We start from the raw sequence: 26,575 nt of genomic DNA on the forward strand, positions 1-26,575 counted from the left end.
GATATGAATGGAATATAAATGAGAATAGAATAGTCTGATTCTTTTGTTTAGCTGCAAATGTGTAAGAATGATAATAAACATTATAATGTTTAATTGAACTAATTTAAAATTGAAAATAAAATAAAATTTAAATTGAATTTTTCAAAATTTTTCTCTTGGTAACAAATAAATTAAATTAACAAAATGAAATTCTCTATAAAAAAATAAAAAATAAATGGTGGCATGAATAGCGACTAGAACTCGCCCACAACGTACTCAAGGTGCGGTAGCATCGACAGTAGTGGTGACGATAATGGTAGAGGTGGAAAGCGATAGTGATGTAGGTGGCGGCGTTAAAAGGCAGCAATGGTGGAAGGCGGCAGTGAAGGTGGAAGGTGGTGGTAATGGTGGAAAGTGGTGGCGGTGGTAGTGTTGGAAGGTGGTGGTGGGAGGTGGTGGCGGTGAAAGGCGGTGGTGATGGTTACAACGCTGGTGCAAGGCGATGGTGGCGGTGGCGATAGCGATGGTGATGGCAATAGCGGTGGTGAAATGCGGTGGTGGCAAAAGGTAGTTGCGGCAAAGGAAGAGAGTGTCAGTGGGGAAAGGCGGTGGTGGTGATGGTGGTGGGAAACAGTGGACGATGGTAAAGTTGTTGGTGGTAGTAGTGGTGGTGGTAGTGAAAGGCAGAGGTGGTTATGGTGAAAGGTAATTGTGGTATTTGGACTTAGAACATGAGGGTTTTTTGAGAAGTTGATTTTTTAAAAAAACAAAAAGTTTCTTGGGAATAAAATGGTTATTCCATAGGTTTAATTGTGAAATGGATTTTCATTCTAATGGAATGGTCATTCTCACTTTAAATTACACTAAATAAATGAATAGTTAGATAGGCATTAAACCATTCATTTGTTTTGTATGCAATTTAGGGCTAATTTGGTGCACAAGAATGAAATAGGATGGAATGGAATTTATAATGGAATGAAAATTGAATGTAATTGAATAGAATGACTAATTTCATTTTAGTGTTTGGTTGCAAACGTGGAATGGTGTAAAAAATGGAATGATAATTCTCATTTATGTGTTTGGTTTGACCAATTTAAAAGTTGCAATGAAATGTATTTATATTATTTTCTCCAAATTGCCGTTTATCATAAATAAATAAATTTAACTAAAAAATTAACATCAAAAATTTAAATTGGGGCAAGTGATAGAGAGAGAAGTGCGAGGCGTAAGGAATGCGAGGGTTGAAGATTGGAGCAAATGGGAGGTGTTGCCGCCAGCGAATCTACCTCTGACGGAGGAAGACATGAATAAAGAAAAGAGATAAAGGAGGCGTTGAAAGATTTATTGAAGATGAGGAAGTCGAATTTATCTCCACCAGCAGAAGAAGACGGTGGAAGGAGGCGGTTTCTTGTAGGAGCTCATTGCAGAGGTTTGGGTTATATTGTGTTCTTGTATATTGCACCATCGATAAAGGAGATGATGATGGCAGGCGCCCGGGGGAGGGCGGGAGAGTGTGATACCCCTCGATTCTAGAGTCACGGGTGATCAAGTCCGAACACAGATCCGAGAGATACCAAACAATTAATATTTAAAACGAACACAAAATACAAAATTGAATGTAAAAATAAATATTAAAGCTGAAAGAATTCTAATTACAAAATCCTCAATGGTTATTATTATAAAACCCATAATCCAAAACCTCCATTTATTTACAACTCGGGAATCCATCTAGTGGACCCCTAATAAAATCTCAAATCGTAACGAGAATAACTGAACCAAGTCCAAAGCTAAATATAGAAAGTAATCCTACATAACCGGATGAGTGAGTGTCTGTATCTGCTCTGCACGTCCAAGTTATAATCCTGGAACTGAAGAACACCTGAAAAATAAGAGAGTGAGTCAGGCCCACATGCAAGTCCTGTTCTACTACGATCCATACATAAACCCGATACACAGATACATTCTAGATAAACTCAACAATATCTAGAGTAGTCCATATATGTATAAGTACACACTATAGGACGCTCACTAGTCCAATAGGTCTGTCTCAGCCTGAGTAGATATACCATGCAAATCGCACATAATGTGGTCGTATGTACCTAGACCTACCAGGGAACAACACCTCTGTCCAACTATCCATCCTAGGCGATATACGCACCCTAACCATGGTCCTGAGACTCAAGATCATACCATAGTAACATAACATAAATATATAAAGTCCGTTCCAAGCATGTCATTCAAAAGGTTTATTGACCTAACACCTAGTTATAAGTAAGACTTAACTTTTGTAGTTAATCCATCTTATTTCAATATAGATAGGACTTAGTGTCTGGACTGATCCATCCCCAATATAGGTAGGTCTCAGTGTTTTGAACTGAGTCATCCCTAATATGCCACCGTCCCATACCGGTGCATAGATATCCATATAAGTAGGACTTAACTTTTTTATAGTTAATCCAACTCATTCCAAAATAGGTAGGATTTAGTATTTTACTAATCCATCCCTAGCATGCCACCGTCCCATACCGGTGCATATAATCCTCTAAATAACATACTTGTTAAAACAGTAATTATTCCTTATCAACCACTAGCCAGGATATGTATAAATACAGTTCAATACATATATTAGGGCATTAAGCATTCATGACAAAACCTAAAAATCACCTTCCGAATATTTAAATTGCTAACACGAGTTATAGCATTTAAATCATCCACATAATCCAGTAATTGACACAATTAACAGAATATGCGTATCAATTTATTTCAAACCAAGCATAGATGATTTCAAGAGGTTACTATGCTTATAACTATGTTTAAACATAATTAAACTGTATAAAATTTACATACAACAAAAGCCTCAAAACCTAGCACATAAGTTAATTAACCACAACAGTGTGCCGTTTATAGGTTTTTCCCTAAACCCATCTCGCTCCATCCCTTAATCCAATTATGAATTAATGTTTTCCCCTACTGTTATAGGTATAGTACAGTCCCATACACTATTTAAAACAGTTTAAACTAACCGAGAAAAACCTATTCAGTCCAAACAGCCCCTGAGTGTCAAAATTGGACCATTAAAAATGGAGCAGGCTCTCTTAAACATTGGAGCCTTCTCTAATTCACCTAGAACCGACTCTAGGACCTTGAGAGCCTGCTCCAAGGAACCACGAGCCGGCTCCACTTCTTTGGGAGCCGGCTCCAAGGGTTTTGGGAGCCTGTTCTCCCTCCCTTGGCAGCCGTCGTCTGTTTTCACCTTGTCTCCTTCGAATCCGGTGATCTCCAAGCCTCTGTAATGGGTTTAAATTATTGTTCTAGTGTACGTTTAACACTCTAGATTAATTACTAGGCAACCATATGAATCGTTGATCTCGAATAAGTAAGAATTAAACATGTTTATAGAATAAACCAACTAACAGAAACCTAAAGAATTTTGGTATATCAGTTTCATTCAACGAGATTAATTATCAATTTAAACATGCATAACAGATTGTTTAAGCATTCATTAAACTCCTGGAGTCCATCTAAGCATGCATATATCACGAGTTTAAGGGAAAGAGAAGAATAGAGACTTGCCTTTGAGACTTTGGATTAAAATCTCTAACTGTCATTTCTAGATTTTCAGGCAAATCCATCACCGATCAATCCCTCTATTTCTCCTTGGTTCCACACACGTACAACCCCTTCAATCCTTCCTTGGTTCAATCGTAGCCTAAGGCAAAACCCTATACTTCATCTCTGTATCTCTTTCTGTATTCATCTCTGTAACTCTTTGTTTTTTCCACTATGTGAAATAAAGATTCTGTCTTTTAAACCCTAAGTTGACATATCGTATAGTATTTATAAGCTTCATATATCACCAAAACCTAATTCCTATACTAACCATAAGTCGGCTACAATGTGAGACATAAAACCCTAACTTACACAACGTAAAATAAATAAATTGTGGACACAAAACAATTCAATAATTAACTTAATTAAATAATTACCAATTTATCAAATAATATAATTTAACGAAATCGTTAAAACAAACTATTTAATTAACACCAGTAATTCAAAAGTCACGATCACAATTAACTCAATTAATTTACATAATCACAATTTTATTAAAGTACTTCACATAATCACAATATAATTCAAGTAATTCACATAATCACAATATAATTCAAATAAGTCAAATAATAACAATTAATTCATACAAACAAGCAATTAAACAATTAAACCATTAAAATTCCAATTAAACAATTAATGAAATACCAGGACTATCTTTTATAAAATTAGAGGTATTACAGAGAGACGAATGGATTATGGAGAGGAGTATAACATATATGATATCGGGGCCAAAGATTGGCAACGTCGATGTAGTTGAAGGTGCCGATCCAAACTTCCAAGGTTTCTGGTTCGATTACTTCTTTTGCTTCAGCACCTTTTCTCGTCGTCGTGGTTTTAGGTCTTAGTATAAACTCCGATGTCGATGGGAAAATATAGGAAGGGGGCCGATTGGAAGAGAACAAATATGTGACAGGAATAGACGATGAATGGGTTTTTTTGTCATTATTATTTTTTTAATCCTATTCTAGTCAGGAATGGAATCTTCATCCCATTTTTAATGATAATGAATGAAATTGTGGGAATGGTCATTCCCAAATAATGCGCATTCCATATATTCTTAACTTCAATTTAACCTATCAAACATGGAAATGGAATAAAAAACATTTGTATTCCCTCTTAATTGAGTCCATTAACCCAAACCAAACATATTAAAGTGGGAATGACCATTCCATTTGAATGAAAATCCATTCCACGACTAAACATATGGAATGGTCATTCCATTCCTAATAAACAAATAAATAAATAAATAAATCAAGTTCCCAAAAAACCCTTATGCTCTAAGTCCAAAAACCATCACCAACACCTTTCACCGCCGACTTTCACCATCACCACCACCTCTATTGCATTATAGCACCGTTGCTGCCACCGCTACCATTGTTGCAACCTTCAACCAACACATCGTCGCCGCCTTCACTGCTTTTAGCCACCGCCACCTCCACTGTCTTCCACCGCCATTATTGTCACTATCGCCACCACCACCACTACCACTTTTCACCACTTTCACTACCGTCACTGCCACCGCCACCACCGTAGCTACTTTCCACCACTATCAAGCATCCGTTGCCTCCCATGCCTTCCACCGCCACCAACTTTCATCACCACCATTACCTCGACCTCCACCTTCACCAGCTTCCATCACCACGACCACCTTCTACCACCACCCCTGCCACAGACTTCCATCACCACCACCACCGTCGATGCCACCTCTACCGCCACTGACATCAACTTCCATTGTCACCGCCACTACTTTCCACCGCCACCTCCACTATCGTCTTCCACCGCCATTGCCTTCCACCACTGCCGCTTTTCGCCAGCACCTACACCACTGTTGTTTTCTATCACCACCACACCACTGCCATCGCCACTGCCTTCCATTATCATCACCTACGCCACTGACGCTTTCCACCATTATCGCCTCCACCACCGCCACCGCCACCGCCTTCTACTAACACCGTGCTGCCTTCCAACACCACTGTTGTTTTCCACCAACATCAACAATCGTCACCATTTCTTAAATAAATAAATAAATATATATATAGAATAATGTTATTTTGTCAATTAAAATTATTTGTTGCTAACAAGGGTATTTTGAAAAATTCAATTTGAAATTTATTACTTTCTAAATTTTACATTAGTCCATCCTATAGATTTCATATTTGCAACAAAATAATAGAATGAACATGATCATTATATTCCATTATTGTTTTCATTACTTTTTCACTTACATTTCATTATATTCCATTCCTGCACACCAAACGCATTGGTGTTGGAAAAAAAGAAAAAAAAACTTTTACTTTTTTAAATTAAGCAAATAAGGACACTTTGTCAATTTAAAAATAAAAATATCCAAAATGCCCTTAAGACAAAATATAAATTGAAAATATATTATTGATTTCAAATTTTAAGGATATATAAGGGTATTTTGGGTTTTTACAGAAAAAGTACTGTGAAGATTTATTAGAAACAATTTGTACACATTTTCAACGTTAAAAATTTATATGCACAATTAAATAACACCGATATTTTACACAATTTTTTAATATGGGAGGACCATTTTTTGAACTTTACCCTTCAACCGCGGACAAGTTTTATCTTTTTCATATATACTGCGGAATCTTCGACATTTAAATTTTAACTTTAAATTGTTATAACTGGTAGTAATACAAATATGATCTCTAAAGGGTGAAAAGTGCAGTTTGGTAATAAAGAACATGAAATTAATGTTACAAATTTTGTAGGGGTTGCATTTCATTTGATTTCTTCATTAATAGAATGACAATATTGTCTAAGTGTAAGAGAACTTTTTCAGATAATTGTGGAGTGTGAGCATTTTTTTTTCAAAGACAATTCTCATCGTCTTTTTTATTTAAAAAAAAAGAAAGACAAAGTGCAAAAATTTCCTCAACTTTCAAGAAAATTTCCTTAAACTTCCATTTTTGCACAAAACTCCCTTGTATTATTTTAAAAAATATACAGACACATCCCTACGGACTGTTACAATAGTGACAAAAAAAAATTGCATTTTTTTACTTGAAATCTCCATATACCTTTCTTTGTTGATCAAAATTGTCAAAATTTTAAATTCAACCCAAAATGTAAATGGATTATATAAATTTCACATCATATATTTGCAGTCCCAATTTTTTTTTATATATTATTTATTTATTTTTTATTATTTTGTCATTGGGAATTTATTTGTCATTTTACAACGGGTGTTATTTTTAATTTTCATTTCTTGTGTGATAAGATAGTAAATTAGATGTATATCACCACACTTAAACATTTCTGGTGGGGTAAAATGGTAATTCAGGCATAATTGACATTTTTATAGCTTTTTTCAGGTAAAACATGAATGAGACTAAAACCAACCACCTTTATTGACATTTTTATTCACAACATATATCAATAATATAGTACATGAACATGTGTAAAAGAACAAATAAAAATCTATTTAAAATTGGGGTGAAGAAACAATGATAAAGACTGGAAAAAATTAAGCTGAATGACCTAACAAGATAAGGTAAAAAGCCTAAACTATATTGTATTTGATGAAACGTGGAAGAATTGTAATGATCATAACTGCACAGAGTTAAATGAAGCTACTGTAATTGGTTGTTGTTTCCGGGGTAAAAAAAAAATTGATTGTTGTTGTTGTTTTTTTTTTTTGGTTGGTTGATTGTTGTTATTTATCAAGCATATTTGAAAACAATACTTAGCTTGGTTGAAGGGTATCGAAAGAAAAAGAAAAAGAAATGTAATGGAAGGCAATATTGAAATATTATGTTTGGTATAAATTTTTAAAGGAAAAGAAAAAAAACGGAGCAATTATGAAGAATACAAATTATACATCTTGCGTTGGCTTTGTTATCTCTGAAAAATGGGAGAAAATGGAAGGAGGGGAAGGAATTACTAGTATTTTTAATTAAACTTTGTTAATACCAAATTTGTCCTTAAATTTATGAAAAAGGGTATGGTAATAAATTCATTAAAATTCTTTCATTTCCCCTTGCTATCATTTAATTTATTTTCTTTTATTAATAAACCAAATATGATAAGCAGAGTGATAAGTGGTTAATAATATCCTCTCATTTTATTTATTTTATTTTCTCTTCTAACTAATCTTATCATTTATTTTCCTTTCTACCCTACTAAACACGGCAGCCCAGCTTGGTTGGAGAGTATTGGTAGGAAATGAAAATAAAGGCAATGAAGGGAAATGAAATATTACGTGGTATGAATTTTGAAAGGAATGCAAATGAAACATGATACAAACTATACATCATGTGTTTGATTTTGTTATCCTCAAAAAAATGGAAGAAAATGAAATAAAATACTAGTATTTTTAATGAAACTTTATTAATATAAAAATTGTCTTTATTCTTATGAAAGACAACATTTATAAAAAAGGGTATGATACTAAATTTATTAAAATACTTTAATTTCCTTTCATTCCCTAAACACTTTATTATTTTCCTTTATTAGAATTCAAGATATTTGAAAATAATGATGGAATGAAACTCCCATAATAATTATTATTATTTTATAAATATTAGAATTCAAGATATTAGCAAATAATGATGGAAGGGAACTCCCATTATTATTATTATTATTTTATTATTTTCATCTGACAATAAACTCAAACACTTTAACAGACCACTTGGAAAAAACAATATTAAGGAAACACTAGCGTTCAACTTATTTTAAGATCAATGAAATATCTTAAAAGTAGTTGAAAGGTTCAATTGCAAGTAAAAAATTATACCGCTTTAATTCCTTAACCATCAATCTTATTGCAACAAAAGTAAGCAAAATTCCAGCCTTCAACTTGGAATACACAAAAACTTGTTTAAGAGTAAAGAAATATATCCTTATGTTTGGTACATGTAATTATATTTTAAAATTGAATTTAATTTAAAATAAAAAATATTTTAATTCAATTAAAAAAGACCTACAAAAATTTATAGCTTCAATTACTTGAAGAAAACAAATTGTACCTTTTTGAGTGAAAATTAAGGAGGAGGATTCTCAAAGGCAAAACAGACCAACAAAATAGATGTGTATATATATATATATAAAAAAAAAATACACAACACATATATAGAGAGTGACACTCGAAAAGTTAAAATTGCTTACTTGGAATGAAAAACAAACACAGATTGTTACCATCAATAGAAATTAAGAATATTTATCAACTCATCGGTACCATAAAAGCTAGAGATGATAATAAGACATTTATTTGATTATACAATTTATCATTTGATAATACAATTTCATTTATTTGATTATACAATTTAACATTTGATAATATAATTTAAATATTTTAAAATGATAGGTGTTACTTAATTTTGTTAAAAATTTAAGTTACATATGTTTCATTTAATATTTTTGACTACTGAATGTTAAAATTAAAAAAATACATAAAACTTAATTTTATTAACACCTAAAAACCATTTTAAAAATTTGAGTAAATTTTAACTTATATCAAATAATAACATAAGACCATATATAATTATCACAAGAAAAAAAACGAAAAGAAAAAGAAAGAGCAAATTCAAAGATTTTATTTTATTTTATTTAATCCAAATGGTAAAACAAATTCAAAGGTCATGATGAAATAGTTGGATGTGTCGTTCATAGTCACATTTGCCATGTCGAAACCCTCCCCACATCTTTAAGAATTGAGAGGTTTGCTAAGCCAAATGCCCTTTGGTCAAATTAAAAGATTTGACATAAAGCCACAAAGGCCACAGCAAATAAGGGAATCGCAGAGTCCTCCTCTGTTGGGGGATTTTCTCACTTATCTGACCCCTCACCTCCTCACTTCCCCAAGAAGAGTCCAGTAAGGGGTTGAATCCTTACACTGCCCCCAATTTCCCTCCATCTTCAATCTAGATTTCTACTCTCTCTCTAAACTCTCACCCCCTCCCCTCCCCTTTTCTCTCTCTGTAGAAGCATATATAGATACATGTGTACACCCACTTTGGATTTTTCTTGAATCTGGGTTTATTACCCACTTTTTCTATCTAGGTATGGACAATAGAATCCCACCTGGAAGCTACTTCCAGTACTCTCCCACGAGAGTCCATGGTTCACTCCAAAGGTCTTCCTCTCTCCCCTCAGATCTTGAAAGGTTTGTCTCAACTCCTTTACATCTAAACCCAGTTGTGTTTGATTGCTTTATTTTATCTGTTTAAATTTGTATCTGTATCGAGCTCCTCCTATGTGCCTCTTCTTGGTTCTGATGATTGCCTTATGATACAGTTAATGTTTCTGTATGATTATCGTGATTCTTATTATAAAGTTCAATTTTTTTTTCAATGTTTGAGCATACTGGTTGACCATTATTGATATCAGTTGTTTATAATGTTTACGAGCTTTGAGATGAAGATTCATTCAGACATGGGTGAGTGTTGCTTCATTAGGTCACAGAGTACTGTGATGCTTATCTTCGTGGGTTGACAATGTGGCCAATGTCATAATTGAGCTATTGATGTGTTCTATTTGTTACTTTCTGATGGAATAAATTTTAATTTTAGAACTTTTATGACATTTTTGCTGCACCACATTAATGAAGCATTCCATTTTATTCCGCTTGATCTAAACATTTGTGTTGTTGGTGATATTTAAGTGTGTAGATCGAAAATATCCAATTACTTTATATGCCCAGATTTAAACCTTTGTCAAAAGTTATTTTTGCTCGTAGTTTTGTTCTTAGTAAAGTGTTTTAGAAGAATCATTCTCCTGTGCAAGTAGTTATGCTGCTTTTCATTGGGTATTGGGCTTTTAAATGTGATTTGGCTGGTATAACACTGGCAGATATTTGGCAGAACTCTTGGCGGAAAGGAAAAAGTTGGCTCCATTTATGCAAATTTTGCCAGGATGCAGCAGGCTTCTGAATCAAGGTTCTTAAATCCACCATCCACCTTTTTTGTAGTATATGCTGTAGTTTATGGATTTTGGTTACGCCATCACTGTTTGTTTTTCTCCTTTTGGTCTTCTTATCGAGATACATATTTGAATTGATCTTTAAAATATTGGTTTGGGGTTTTGTGATAAATTTGAAAACACTTTTTCATTTTTAATGCCTGTCATTTATTTTGAAAACTATTTTATATACATAGAAGACTATTTGGTATACATACTTAGAAAATAGTGCATGCCTTGCACGAATTTTGGCCAAGTATGCCTTGTTCACTGATTGAATACCCCTGAAAATAAATTTAGATAGAAAAAATACTAAATTTATTAATCAATCAACCATAGAAAAAGGATAAGAAAATGTCCAAGTAACCCAACAATCAAGGTTTCTTACACTACTTCCAAATATTTATGGTGTTGACTTTGTGCCGAATAGCCTCCAAGACATGCTTCCTAAATCAATGGCAAAGTGGCCTTAGCAACGGGTTAACCCATTTATCTTTAGTCAACATGCATACAGTTGACTTCATTGCTCTCCATTATTCATGTTGCCTCGTGGATATAACCTTGAGCTGTCCTCCGTGCAAACCATCTTCTTCCCCCATCTCCCCACTAAAAGAAAGAAAGAAAGGACACACCCAGCCACAAAAAGGAAGAGAAAGGAAAACGAAAAGGAAAATTACTACACTTCAGGCACGTGCATATATTTATATTAGCCAATTTTATTATTAGCCCAACTCGTGTCAAGCATATTATTAAAATTTATTTCATGTTGGACCGCATGACTAAGGGTAAAGTGCATGATTGGAAACATTTCAAGTTTGAGACAAATGACGTTATGTTGGTCATCACTATAAAGAGAAGTAGAGGAACTTGACAATGAGAAATATATATAATTCAAGCAGATTTTAAAAGTTTACAAAGGCTTCAGAAATCCTTAATTGGAACGTAAATAGGACTTGTATTGTCCTTTTTGTGTTTTGTTTCCCTTTATTCATTTTATTTTATTTATTCTGTTTGGGGGTCATATTCCAAGGTTAATCATGTTGTCAGGGAATATGTTCAATCAATACGTGCTGGCTGTTCTCCTAATGAATATTCTTATCATGGAAGGTTGATGCAGTTTGCTACAATAATGTAACTGGAAATGGTATATAAGGAGGTGTTGACGGACATTTGAAGGGTGTTTTTGTTTTGCTATGAGGTTACTGGCTTCGGTGGAAGGCCTTAGGTTATATGGACACAAGATTCTTTAATGATTGCTGTAGTAACAGGGTAGTTTCAGTGACTTGTTTGTGTAAGTGCCTTAAGGACCAGTGAGTTTGAATATTTGTGGAGGTTTATGGACCGAATGGATGTCAAAAATTCTCTGCAATGAATGATCATGGCCTATCTATTTCACCATTTTATCCTCACACATTAATATATGGGTGTTGTTTGAAGTGTAAAAGTTTAAAAGTAAAAGATTCCTTCTTTCCTTTCTTTTTTTTCTCCCTCACTTTTTGTCAGTAATAGAACGGTGGACATAGAAGAATTTACGACACCCCTCTTTCTGTCTCATTTCAACTTTCTTTCCTACCAAATGACTGAGGTAGTGTTTGGCGTGGCTTAATTGGCTTACCAGAATGACTTCGTAAAAATCAATTTGAGAATAAAAAGGCGTTTGGTTAACCTAAGTTAATTTAACTTTTGAATGGTATTGGTAACTGCAAAATGATCTACAATTTTACACTAATACCCTGACATACTAATATTTATCTACATCATTTTGACACAAATTACTGAATCTACCACCAGTTTTATCATTTCAAAAAACACATAAAATTGTATTTTAATTATGAAATAAAGGAATACACACAAGCTATACATACATGCATGCTTACATCTGGACATTAGGTACAATGTAGAGAATTTCCTGGAAATTTAGGAACAATGTAGAGAATTTCCTGAAAATTGTTTTTTTTTTTTTTTTTTATAAAAAAAAACTCAAGAGAGCTATGAAAGGTGTAGAGAACTTGCAGATTTGGAAAATTAATCAGAGTTTTACAAGCTAAATTTAGAGAATTAGAAACCCTTTAAAATTGCTTTAAAATTGTAATTGTTAAGAATGCCAGTCTTAAGTCTTCAACTAAAAAGCATACAGAAATTCTTCATTCTAGAGATGACCATAAGAGACCTTGATCCCAAGAAATTCTACAGAGATAGAAATAAACATATAGAAACATTGATCCAAATAGGATTCTTCAACTACAGGGCAGCAAGGGTTAGAATTGATGAAGAATACCAACACTCAATTTTATCTTTTTCTTACACTCTTAATGCCATAACATTCAGCAATCATTCAAATTAATATGAAATTGGAGGATAATACGAAAGGGTATTCTTTGCATGCCTCTCCCCCAATTTCATATATCAATATGATCGGTCGTCAAAACCCTAACCACGTAATTTTTACGCATTCATCGAAATCTTTGAACTTGTGGGCTGCTTCGGCAAAACTACGGAGAGAAGGAAGAGCAGCCCCCACTGGCGAAACTACGGCGAAAAGGAAGAGCAGCCTTCTGGTGAAAGTCTCCTCTAGCAGCTAGGTCGTCATCCCCAGAAGACACAGCTTCCTTCTATCAGTAATAAAATGGAGAAAGAAGGTTAATTTGGGAAATATTTTATAATTTGTAGGGTCAAAATTGTGATCACAATATTTATCACTTAATCTCCCATCAGCTTCCCAAGAAATTGATTTCAAAAGCCTCTTTTTGTGGCTTCTGTTGAACGGACTTTTGAAGACCTTGGCTTCTTAAGGAAGCCCGTTTCAAAAAAATTACCAAACATGCACATTTTTGTGGAATGCCTTCCAGATCTTAGAAGCCCGTTTTGGAGCCCCTGGAAGCCACGCCAACAGGGCCTGAAAATTTATCTACCTCTCCCTTGTCCTTCCTCCAATTCATTCCTCAAACACAGTCTGAGGGTTCTTTTGAGATTGAAGAAACAGTAATTTTATTTTTCTTTTAAAAATCTTTTGGTAAGAACCATGAGGCACTATGTAAGGATTTAAAAATTGATACAACTAGTGGTAATTGGTAATCATTTGAAGGTGTCAAGGGCAGGGGTGCTAGAGAAGATCAGAAGACCAAATGGACTGAGTAATGGGGAGGGTTTTCTTGGCATGAGATCACCATTCGGACAAGGAAAAAATAACAGGAATACAATAAATCAGTGAACTAAACAAATATTAGTTGGTGACAAAGAATGGAGTTATCTAGCTTAGGAAGGGCATTAGAGTGCTAACGTTTTTCATCAGATAGCAAATGCTTCATGAACGACAAACCATATTTCAGGGGGGAGGAGCAGATTAAGGATGCAGTCTTTAGCTTTACAAGCACTGTTACTAACGAACAACTATGAGAAGGTCACCATTAGTCGGCTTATATTAGTCATGACTCTTCAGAGTTATTAGAGAGGCCCTTAGAGATGAGTAAGAATTTATTCTTTCTTTCTTTCTTTATTTTTTTAAACTGTGGCAAAACAAAAACAGGCATCGATATTTTCCCAGTTGTGCAGAATTCGGTAGATACAAGGTTCGGTCTGCAGCTTAACAGGGTGACGTTGGTTTTATGCTAGAAGTGCAGGGTGTTTTTAATGCCTCTCCTTATCATTAGATTCTGATCTTAGACTACATCCCTGTAGTACTTCACTCTCTGTACATCATACCGATAATGAAAGGGATACAGAAAGCCTATATATTTTAGACATCTTACCACTTCTGAAAGAAAGGCAGGAAGCATATATCCTAGCCAGTGTAGCACTATGTGCAGCACCACAACCACAAAATGTGCTCTTATCTTGTTACCAGATATTTCAGGCTACCAACAATTTCCCTGATGGCAAGAGCAAATTTTCCTAGTTATGGAAGAGATGAATGTAGAATCACTCATTATGCACAAAAATATTCTGTGTCTATCATGCACCCCAAGTTCCGAATGACCTGAAAAACATATCTCGCTAAAACTTCCGATCAGATGCTTTGTAAAAAGAAAAAGGATACATATTCTCAGGCCTTGGATCATTTTCAATATGAATAGATTTCTTTCAACAACAACAACAAAAAAAAGAAAAAAAAAAAAGAGAGTAAAAGGAAGGAGAATACAATTAAATTAGAAATTCTCTTTAGAATTTCAAAATTTTTTTTTCAAACAAAAAGAAATTTATTGTCTGATGTTGCATCACTTTAAGTGTTAATTTAGTTATATGCATCACTTTATTGTTTGTGTTTTTGGCAGAGGACAGGTGTAACAGGTCGTATGCTTGCCATCCGACTTAAAAGCTTAAGTTGTTAGGTGGTGCTGCCTACAACCCTACCGCCCTTTTAAGCCCAAGATCCTCCCCATCCCCATCTGATATGGGACGGACCCCTTTTAAGCCCAAGATCCTCCCCACCCAAAACCGTGATGACCTCGTCATCAACGGGCCATCTTGCCTACCCGTCCACCCTACAAGCAGCGACTCATAATGACCTAGACACCTTCGTGTGGGTGCTTGGCATTGTAACGGGTCAGCCCCTTGACATCCGACCCAAAAGCTTAAGTTCTTAGGTTGTGCAGCCTACCCGCCCTTTTAAACCCAGGCCTCTCTCCATCCTTATCGGATGTGGGATGGATCCCTCTGATAACAGGCTCGTTTACACTAATACAATGTCTCCCAAGTATTTCTATTTTAGAATTTTACATTTTTTATTTCTTTTATTATTATTTTTTTTCCTTTGCTCATAATCTGTTCTATATTATTCTCTTTTCTTTTTTCCCTTCTTTTTGTGGATTTTTTGGTTATTTGCGATAGTTTGTTTGATGAAGGGTTTTATTGCCAAGTTAAGAGGAAGCTAAAAGTTGCTTCCTGCGTAAAAAGATTTCATAATAGCTATACCTTCTTCTCCTAGTAGACCGTCGTGATCATTGATAAATGTTCATTACTCCCATTTCTGAGATCCTCTTTCATATCTGTACTTCATGTCATAATATAGGACTTGTCCTCCCGAATCAGATGTTTTGTTCTTTCAAGTGATTGTACATTTACGGGTTTTTATTTTTTCTTTCTCTCCGTACTCGTAAGTATTAGACGATGCCAAAGATGCCACTCGTCAAATATGCCAAAAATTCTCAAGGCATTGTTGCAAATGGCGCCAAATACCTGGATGGTACCAAGTAATTTATTGGCTGATGCCTTTTGCAGTCAGTATCGAAACTTTCTCCTGCAATTCCAATCAGTATCAGAGGACTCTCATTGGTGTTTGCTGGTGCTCATACATTATGCCAGCATCTAATGCTGGAAGTAGAATTCTCTTGAAAAGAGCTTAGCTGTGAACACCAAACCATCGGCAGTTTTATGTTTATAGTAATCCACACTTAATATTTAATTGCATTGTTGGTCTTTTCATCTTAATGCAGAAATCGCGCGGGTATCAGGATTGATGTCCAATCAAAGTTTTGTGGATCGTGCAAGAATTGGTCCTGAGCACCCATTTAGGTCATCAGGTCAACAAACAAATGGTGGACCAATGGATATGGAGGGATGGTCTGCTATGCAAACGGAGGTAATGGTCTTTTGTATTTCTCTTGGAGTTTCATTCTGCAATGTGTTACAACTTTACTTGGACAATGAATTCCATTATCTAATCACATCATGACTAGCTTTAAATATGCTGTCAAAAACAGTTTACAGGAGTGATTGATTGATCTGCCCGCATTTATGGGTCAGTCATTCGTCTCATTTATGCAAATAAAATTTTTGTTGTGAAATGGGACCATGCAGTGGTTTTTCCTGTATCATCAGGGAAAAATCTTAGCATGTTAGTTATTTAGAAAAGAATCAATTTATTGAAATTTCATCGATGATCTACAAGATGAAATTAAATGGGTTTTCTTGGTGGCTGGGAGAGTTATCAAGCCGCAGAAATATCATTTGCTGTCAGTGAGCTCTGCAGTTTTATTGAAGCCAGATATTTCTAAATTATATATTTAAAAATATTAGATACTCTTCTCTTGTTGGTTATGAAAAGTAAATTACCAATACTAAAACTAATGGTCTACAAAGTACAAAATGGGATTCTTTGCCCGTAACTGTACCTTGTGGGAGTGTTTCTTTGAAATCGCTCAGTTGATTACCCAACTATAGAAGGTCATCTGGTTGTAGAAAAATGACTTTCCTGGATTGATCCAATTTCTAATGTAGTGTTTTGATGATTAAACAATCACAGACGTCTTCATCAGGTTGAAGAAAAAAGACATTCCTGGATTGATCCAATTTCTAACTTAGCATTTCGACATCAAGTACACGCACATATACATATACACAAGTACATGTACACACACTAAATAGATGATTCTTTTGTATAATCACTAATGCGTTTTCTTTGTTATGGGTCTTGCACTTTTTCATAAAAATGTATACATCTAGCATATGAAATGATATCCTTTGGATATTACAGGATACGACTGCAATTCAACTTAAACTGACATTTGTTTATAAATTCCTTGATCGACAAAACTTATATAGATATATGTATCATGTTAATATAAGGTAGTGACAACTACTTCTTACAAAAAGGGTTTATTAAAACTTATAGCTGTAGAGCTTAGTCATAGCTTTCCTTGTTTGTCAGTTTAAGAAGGCTTCTTTTAGTAACTCTGACAGATATTACTCATGTTTGATTGGCTTTTTAGGGCACCGTGTAATGTTCGTTTCCTTTTTTGTTTTAACAATTTCATCATTTAGTTGCTACTTTTGGTCAGTCAGTTCACGATATTGATTCATTAGAAACAGTTATTATTGGAGGAAGAAAGGGTGAAAGCTCATCTCCCTTAATAGTATACAACTCTTTTCGCACAAATGACAATAAAAGCAGCCAATCAAGAGTGAAGGGGGGAAAAGGGCCTCCTTATCTATGCCATGAAAAAGAGAAAACATCATTCTAATAACATGCCTTATAGACTTATTTGGGTTACCGTATTGATTCATTAGAAACAGTTATTATCGAAGGAAGGAAGGGTGAAGCTCATATCCCTTAATATATACAAGTCTTTTCGCACAAAAGCCAAGAAAAGCAGCCAATCAAGAGTGAAGGGGGAAAAAGCTGCCTTCTCTATGTCAAGAAATAGAGAAAACATCATTTGAATATCTTGCCTTCTAGATTTATTTGGGTACCTACGGTAATCCTAAATTTTTTTCTTCAATTTCTCTCCTTCTGAGTAGGACAATAATTAAAATGAGGCACCGTCTTCACTGCTTTAGAAGTTTTAGAAGTTCCTCAGCTTTATGGAAGCTTAAAAATGTAATTATGATTTCTAAGGAATGTCATTACATTGTGATATTTATTGATTTTTCTTGTTATATACTAGAAGTCGATGGTTATTTGTATTCCTCTGTACATTGGAAACTACAAGTACTGCATGATTACAGACACACGGTATATGTCATGCATTGATGAATAAAATTCACAAGCTAAACTTGAAAGTAATAGTATGTTGAGAAGTGGGTTTACAATTTACGTATGCTTGTGGTAGCTTGCTAGGTCAAAGTTGAATGTGAGACGACATGTCCATATCATCTGATTCTCAACTGGCAAAGAAAACCTATATAAACAAAATGGTTATAATAACACAGTCTACAATAATCTATGAATAAAGATATCATTTCTATTTCTGTGACTGGATCTGAGGATTGGAGAGGGAATGGAAACAACATTAACCATCTCCCCCGCGGCGATAAATCCTGTGTGCATGGCTGAACTAAAATTTTTCTTTTCATGTCCAGTTGACTGATTGCCTTTCTTCAAACTTAAGTGAAATGGTAAATGTTGCTCCAGGAAAATGGAGTTCACCAAAGAATGGCTCCTTTTCAAGCTTCCTCTATCGGTTGGCATGGAGTACCAGGAATCCCAACCAACAATCCTGTTGTAAAGCGAATCATCAGACTTGATGTTCCTGTGGACAAGTTCCCAAATGTAAGTAAAGTTGTTATTTGCAATAACTGGGAGTTATTTTTTCATTCATCTTTCTTTTCTTCCATTTTCTCTAACTCAAAAGCGTGGCAGTTTAATTTTGTAGGCCGAATACTGGGACCACGTGGGAACTCCCTGAAAAGGGTTGAAGCCATGACAGAATGTAGAGTATATATAAGAGGTCAGGGCTCAGTGAAAGATTCAGTTAAGGTACTAAGATTTTCTTCTCACCACGATTTTTGGTAAAACATATCACTTCAAGTAAACTACTGGTAATTAGACTGTCAACAAAACCAACTTGAGTGAGTAATGAACACTTTGGAATACTTATATGGAGTTTTATCGGTCTAAAGTTTGTTCATGTGCATTTTTGCTTGTGGATATTGATAAGTTTGAGTTCACATCGAAGTGATTCTGTTTTTCACTTGCTTGTTGAGTATTATGATTCATTATTGATATTTAAAATTTAAGTTGATTAATGTTTCTTCTGATGTTTATCTTGTAATTCAATCTTCTGAAGTAAGGGATTGCTATATTATTGGTGATGCCAAATAGCTTTTGTCCACGTTTATATGGTAGTGATGCGCGTCTCCGTTCCATATTTATATGCAAACTTCCTGTCTTCACATGTATATAATTTTGGAAGTTAACTCACTTGATCAACACTAATGGATATACACAATTTTGGAATGATAAATGGTCTTGTTTTCACGGGTAGAAAGACTTATAGTTTAAAATTTATTGCTGCTCAATGTCAACTCAAATATAGTTTAAAAGTTGTGTCACTAGTGTCACAGCACTCCAATTTAGATTCGCGATTATTTTCATAAGAAACTAAACAAAGGAAAACACAGAATTATTTATGCTTCATAATGTAAGCGCATTCGCAAGTGTCCTGTTCGATTCGATTTTTCTAATTCTTGGCCATTTCCTTGGTGAATCACTAGTCTAATGGTTCAGCAAAAAGCAAAATTCAGTTGCTTTATCTACAGGGACCAATGAAATACTAGAATTCTGGCTTCCTTTTTCCAACACAATGAAGATCGACTAAACTTTCCCAGTGTCATTTTTTTACATTTTTTGCCCTTACCCAGTATCGAGGGTGTTAGGACTTAGGAGGAGCAGACTGGGTACATGATACTTTTCAGCATTATTTGCAAGAAGTGTATAATAAAATTATATCTTTTAATGTGTAAGTGTATAATAATGAAAACAATCAACATCCATTTCCTTGCACTTTTTTCCCCCTGAAATTCATATCTTGTATTAATGTATTTGTCAGTTTGATGGAGCCCTGTGGTATATCTACTGAAATCTCTACTCTTCATCATCGTTATCTTCATCAATTTTTATTAGTTGTAATAGCGGAGCTGCATTGCCTGGCAACTCAGAATGGCATTATCAAGTGGTTGATTGATTTTGTTAGCAGCAAAATGTTTTGATTTTTTTTCCTGGAAAATTAAATGTTTTAATATTTATTATCAATCATCTATATAGTAGTTATTTGTTGTATGTTCTCCTTTTCTATGATGTCCATCTGGCTCTGAGTGTTGACATGCCTAATAATTTCTCACACTAGACCTCTGCTCTCTCTCTCACAGGAGGAGAAATTAAAGGATAAACCTGGATATGAGCACCTCAATGAGCCTCTACATGTGTTGGTGGAAGCTGAATTTCCAGAGGATATAATAACTTCACGCTTGAATCATGCAGTGGCGGTGCTAGAAAACCTATTGAAGCCTGTGGTATGAAATATGAATTAGATTAACCTTGCAGCCATTTGGTACTGTTAGTCCACTTTCTCTAGACTTCTTATTCATCTGTCTTTATATATATATATATATATATAAATATATTTGTGTGTGTGTGTGTAGGATGAAACCATGGATCACTACAAGAAGCAACAACTCAGAGAGCTGGCTATGCTAAATGGCACACTAAGGGAAGAAAGCCCAAGCATGAGCCCGAGCATGTCTCCGTTTAACAGCATAGGAATGAAACGAGCGAAGACAGGACAATAACACCTATATGATGAAAGATCTATACAATTGCTGGACTGCTAGCAGCTGGTTGTTTCCAACGGTTTCCGAGGTGAATACTGCCCACAAGAAACTGCGTCATAAAACAGTTTGTAGAAAAAACTTCTTAGCTTGCATGGGGGGCATTTGACGTTGTGGTGTATTAGGGAGGAATCTGCTTCATAACTTGTGTTGTGTTCTGTTCTGTTCAATAATATTTCATATTTATCTGTAATCATACATTCTTTCATGTATCATTGATTTTGAGGTCCAACTTCGTTGTTTTGGTTTTAGCAACTTTTAATTCTATATTTGATTTTGGCACATTCTTAATAGCTGCAATGCCATGAAAAATGTCCTTTTATAATAATATTATTCAATGTTAAGTTCTACAAAAAAAAAAAAAGAAACCCACGAGAATGGAAGATTTTGGTGCTTAATTTCAGAAACCCATTCTCTAATTCATTGATTATTTGGAGTCTTGGTGTGTAGATCTGGGAATGAGGTAGCTATTTATGTTTTTAGGTGTAGCCATCGGAAAATGTAGTTTTGATTGGGATGCACTTAGCCTGCGTTTGGCGTGCTGGAATGGAATGGAATGGCATGCAACTTAGAATGGAATGGAATGGCGTGCTGGAATGGAATGTAATGTAGTTTTCATTGGGATGCACTCTATTCATTCCATTCCTGCATACCAAATGCAACTTAGAATGAGAATAGAATGGAATGAAAAATTATACTCAGCCTAATAAGAAGTTAGGTCACGTAGACGGAACTAATGATTACGCTTGTGGGATGCGAGTGAGTATGGTACCGGTCTAGTGTTGGATCCATGAGATGATTAGTATATGTGTGTACATGAATCTGTTATTAGTTGTCAAGTAGCCTAGTTTTTCACAGAATATTATATATATATATAATGTGGAGTGTTTGATTGGTTAAAATTATGTTAATAAGCCACAGGGAAGAACTTTTAAGTTTATGAATTTGGTACCTCTTAATTTGTAAATAAAATAGTTAGATCATTAGTGTAATAGACTTGAATTGATCAATGAAGTGATAGTCATGTTAAATGGACCTTCCTGACCTAGAATGTTGGTGGGTGAATGTGATAGGAGAAGTTGCATAAATTGATTGAATTTGTCTTTGGGTGTGCGGGATGTTGATTACCTAATTATCATTATAATTGTTATTATTATTTGTTAGTTATAAGGAGGTCCGTGGGGTTACAGTTTTAGTTAATGTTTTAATTATGCAATGATATTTATATCATTGTTGGATGCGTTCCTTATGTATTATTGGATGGTTGAATTAGTTCCTTGTTTACTTTTGAACTAGATTTGTTCCATAAATGAAATACTAGAATTTGTGCAAGTAATTAAAAATTTAAATGATTAAAGAATTAATGATGGAAGGGTCTTAATTAATTAAGTTGGAAAGCTAGTCCCAAATGAATGAAAGTAAGCGGAAGAGTTGTTACTATTACATGCCTATTACAATATATGTGTGTGTATATATATATATATATATATATTTTTTTTGCTTATAATTGTGCAATTGTTATTAAGGTGTGATAAAAGTTTACTTGTTGAGCTTTGAGCTTGCCAAATTGATGTTGTTATGACGAGAATAATGTGGAATAATACAAATGCCATTGAGAGAGCTGTGGTTTGACGAGGGTCTTTAAAGTCATTTTATAAAATTTGTACAATCGAAACCATCAAGAGAGGCATTCCTACCACAAAGAACACATGGTATAACACAATAACAAACGCTAATGATACGTTACTGTGCATTCCTCCCCACATTGGAGTAATCGGTCCTGAATTCAACATCCATGTATGTATCTGAAAATTCACAAAATTTAAAATCACTGGTTGGAAACAAAATCTCTCTTAACTCTCAAAATATGTTAAATAAACGTTTCACTCCTCTTTATTATATAATAAAAAGATCGAGCCCTAGAAAAGGATAGTACCAATCTAATTACGACTGGGTTGGTTATATATATATATATATATATATATATATATATATTATATATGGAATTTTCAATCATATCTTCTAATATTTAAAATAAATTTATCAGTGACCATTAAATCACCTATATTATTTCTTTTTAATACAAAATCACTATTACTATTTTTAGTTTTTAAATTTAATATTTACTAATATCACTAATTACAACAATAAAAAGTAATTTAAAAAAAAAAAATTAGAAACTTCTTCACCCTGAAAATTCTCTTTTTTTTCTATGATCACTCTAACTCTCAATATATATGTTAAATAAAGTTTCACATCTCTTGTGCCTCCTTAATATATATATTATATAAAGAGTGACCTAAAAATGATAATCACAATCCAATTAGGGCTGCTTTGTGTGTGTGTATATATATATATATTCGATATATCAAACCAAATCAAATCAGTACAAATCATTCTAAAGTTTTTAGTAATAGGTTAATAAAATAAAATAAAATCTGTTAAACCAAACCACCATATTACATTACCTTTTTAATTTTTATTTCTTAAAATAAAAAACCTAATGCTATATTTGTTCGGAGGGAGGGATGGATGAGAGAGTGGAGAACAATTTTTTTGTGTTTAGTTAGACGGAAGGGAAAAGAGGAAGGAAGCAAGGAGGGATGAAGCATCCCTCCTTTCTTTCTTTGTATTTTTCTATCGGCCCAAAATTGGGAGGAATAGGAGCGAGAAAGAAGTAACAATTAGCAAAAATATATATTTTCCATTTCTAACCTTACTATAAACTTGGAATAAATATATAATTTTAAATAATAAGAGTATATTGGTAAAAAGAATATAAAAACTCTTTTTTCTCTTCCTTCCAACCAACCAAAAATAATTTATCACCTCATCCATCTTTTCTACTATCCATTTCATCCAATTCAACAAAATTTGAGGGAGACATCCATCCCTTCCCTAGGAATGCCTCATCCATCCCTTCTCCTCCCCCTTCTATCAATTTATTCATCCCTCCAACCAAACAGAGCATAAATCAAATGTCATTAACAAATAAATAAATATTTAATAATAAAAAATTTGTATGAAATTTGATACTTTACATTATTTCAATAGTATTTCACATTAAAATATAAGACTATTGAGATTTTTTAACATAAAATAATGGACAATTTAATTATTTTTTTTGATTTTTATTAATAACACAGGTGGTGTTAAACACACCATACCAGACGCTGTAACAAATGCTAATGCCACATTACTTCAATCCTTCATCATGTCATCGTTGTCTCTTCCTCTGTCGAGAGATCCAGAAAGAATAATCCCCTATCTAATTAGGGCTGCGTTATATATACACTATAGATATACTTATATATGGAATTTCCAATCCTATTCTCAAAAATTCAAAATATATTTGAGAGTTTGAAACATATGTAAACCAAGTCGTATTGCTCCGGAGTTAGAATGGGTCACCCGTCCGTTCTCAGTTTCCATTAAATTCCCTAAACTTAGATGAATAATTTATAAATAATTGTGTTGACGCGGCTCTATACTTATTTTGGAGATTCTAAGTTTTTGGTATGCACCATTTTTAGCATTTTACACTTTATTATTATATTATTTTTAAAATTTTATTTATTAAAAAATAAATATTTTCTTTTTCAATTGTTTGTTTGTTTGTTTTTTGCAACTATTCTCAGGACAATGCTTTGAGTAAAAATTTCATACTTACTACCCATGTGGCAGGAGCATAAAGTGACAAGTGTCCCTCTAATATAAAATAAGAAATAAAAGATTTAAAAAGTTATTTGGGTTAAACTTAATAAAATCTGAATTAAATCCTAATTTAATTATTTCTCTTTCTCATAAAATCTAAAAAAATTATAAAGGAATTGGATCAAGCTTTTTGATGATGGTGAGACTTAAGAGTTCAATTGTAAACTTAGCCATTCCCTGTTAGAGTATTTGCGTTAAAATAGGCTTATTAACATTATTCAAATAAAAAAAAAAGTATTTAATCATGATTTGGTAAAAAAATAAAATCTTTTTTCCTAAGAATTCTTTTTGGTTGAATAATTGTAAAACAATAATAGATTCATATTTATTTTCACATGTGGGATAAGACACGATTAACAAGTGCAAGCATCTACTTTTACACAAACAATTTGTTTGTTTGTTTTTTTTTTTTTTTTCAACAAGAAGGCAATGGAGGACTAAACAACACAAGCCACGCTTCAAAAGAATAAAAAGCAATCGAAAATCCTAATCCAATTCCTTTCATGAATTTGATTTGAGTAAGATACTTGTAGTTGTGATTCTTTAAGCTTAAGAATTAAGGCAATAGAGCAGTATGGAAAAGAGATAATTAGATATAGGTTTGATTTGGATCCTACTAGATTTAACTTAAATAACTTTCTTTTCCTTACATAATAAGAACACTTGTCACGTTATTATTACGTCACATGAACGATAAGCATCAATTTTTTACTTACCCGTCAATAAACAAGTGTTGTACCTATTCTCAAGCAGTGAACTTTATAAGTATATCATCATGACAGGAAACATCAGGTATGTCCTTTGACACTAGCTTCCACGCAAACAATTCAACTACCAAATTCTTCTGGATTTCTGACTATTCAGATAATTCCATCTTCCCACCTCTTTCTCTCTTTCAGTGATTCGACATTTTCATTAGAATATTTTAACTTTTTTTAGCACTTCAGACCCCATAATTAAGTTTATGTCAAACACACACTAGAAATTTAGTAAAAAAAATTCTACAAAACAAAAACAAACTAACTTACCATAAGCAGTTGGTGTAAAGTTCACTATTTCAAATAACATACCATAAAAAAAATCTAAAATATATAAAACGGCATTTAAGGATCTCACGTCATATGACAATGTAGATAAAGCAAATGTCAATAATATTTTGAAAAGAAAAATCTTATTCTCTAAAATTCAAAATACATTTGAAAGTTTGAAACATACCTAAACCAAGTCGTATTGCTCCAAGAGTCATGATAAGTCACCGTATATTCTCGGTCCCCATTAAATTTTCCTAAATTTACATAAATAATTTATTAAATGACAATTTTTTTAAGACTTATGGAAAGGATGAATCACATCTATTTATAGACATGCTAATCTCCCCTTTACTTAAATATCTTATAAATATCTCGAAATTATGTAATCTATATGGCTTTTACAACTTGTCAAACACCCTGTAATCTTCTTACTCTCTCTACGAAACTCCTAAAACTTTATCAATTACTTCTACTTCACTTTTATATGCAAAATTATTCCCTTCTCTTAAAAATTTTATAATTTATGGCTTTTACAAATCATCAAACATTTTATAATCTTCTCACTCTCTCTACAATACTCTTAAACTTTATCAACCACAATTTTATTTATTTGAAATACAAATAATAAATTTAGAGAGGCAATATTCGCATTCTCCTCTCCTATAATTGTACTCCACCTTTTATATTTTATTAAAAAATATATGTATTAAATGTTATGACTATCAATTATTGTGAACCGAATAATATATTTAATTTGGAGTTGGGTCGCATCGCATCTCATTTTATCACTTGACCACCTGTTGGATGAGCTTTGTGTGAGCCCAAGCCCACTATATCCGAAGAAATTTTTTTTGACTCGTTTATCTTGTAACTCAATATATAAGGTTTGGATTAGGATAGATTGAGACACTGAAAATCAAGGGAAAGAAAGTGAAAATTTGAAACTTGTAACTTCACGTAGATGTAGATTTTACCAAACTGGGCTAAATCTTTATGCTATTTATATGACGTGTTTATTATCTATCATGATTCTTGATTTTATCTTGATTCGATGTATTTATCATAACACAAGTTATAAGAAAAATGAATTAATTACCTAAATTGCGGTTGTTATATTGGAAAATTAACATGTTTAACTGGACTTATCTTTTGCTGAATTATTTGTTTTATTTTTTCTTTTAGAAAAAAAAAAAATTGTGGGGGAAAAAATAATTGTCAGCAGTTTATCATATCATTCTTACCTTTATCCCCACATCATGAATAGAGTTGGCTAC

The 26,575-nt window shown here is 33.4% G+C and overlaps 1 protein-coding gene across 2 annotated transcripts; it reads left to right on the forward strand.

Moving 5' to 3' along the window:
* Positions 1-9,300: 9,300 nt before the first annotated feature.
* Positions 9,301-20,840, forward strand: LOC132294430 (KH domain-containing protein At1g09660/At1g09670). 2 transcript variants are annotated; one of them, XM_059792282.1, is made up of 7 exons: positions 9,301-9,718; positions 10,405-10,490; positions 15,945-16,090; positions 18,362-18,499; positions 18,590-18,706; positions 20,098-20,284; positions 20,371-20,447. In XM_059792282.1, exons 1-6 carry the CDS (start codon positions 9,618-9,620, stop codon positions 20,245-20,247), a joined length of 738 nt encoding a protein of 245 aa, XP_059648265.1. In that variant the 5' UTR covers positions 9,301-9,617; the 3' UTR covers positions 20,248-20,284; positions 20,371-20,447. The 2 variants fall into 2 exon arrangements, with proteins under 2 accessions (XP_059648265.1, XP_059648264.1); XM_059792281.1 differs by having other exon boundaries at positions 9,303-9,718; positions 20,098-20,241; positions 20,371-20,840.
* Positions 20,841-26,575: the final 5,735 nt, after the last annotated feature.

The sequence above is a fragment of the Cornus florida genome, unplaced genomic scaffold, assembly GCF_030987335.1.
Source record: "Cornus florida cultivar Cherokee Brave unplaced genomic scaffold, ASM3098733v1 CherokeeBrave_3.0.0_Hap2_Chr02, whole genome shotgun sequence".
In the NCBI taxonomy this organism is placed as follows: domain Eukaryota; kingdom Viridiplantae; phylum Streptophyta; class Magnoliopsida; order Cornales; family Cornaceae; genus Cornus; species Cornus florida.

Bases quoted from the DNA above. Each gene is read 5' to 3' on its own strand.
- LOC132294430 (XM_059792281.1), top strand. From the start codon at position 9,618: ATGGACAATAGAATCCCACCTGGAAGCTACTTCCAGTACTCTCCCACG. The intron at 9,719-10,404 runs GTTTGTCTCAAC...TAACACTGGCAG, and splicing joins CTCCCCTCAGATCTTGAAAG to ATATTTGGCAGAACTCTTGG. The intron at 10,491-15,944 runs GTTCTTAAATCC...ATCTTAATGCAG, and splicing joins CAGCAGGCTTCTGAATCAAG to AAATCGCGCGGGTATCAGGA.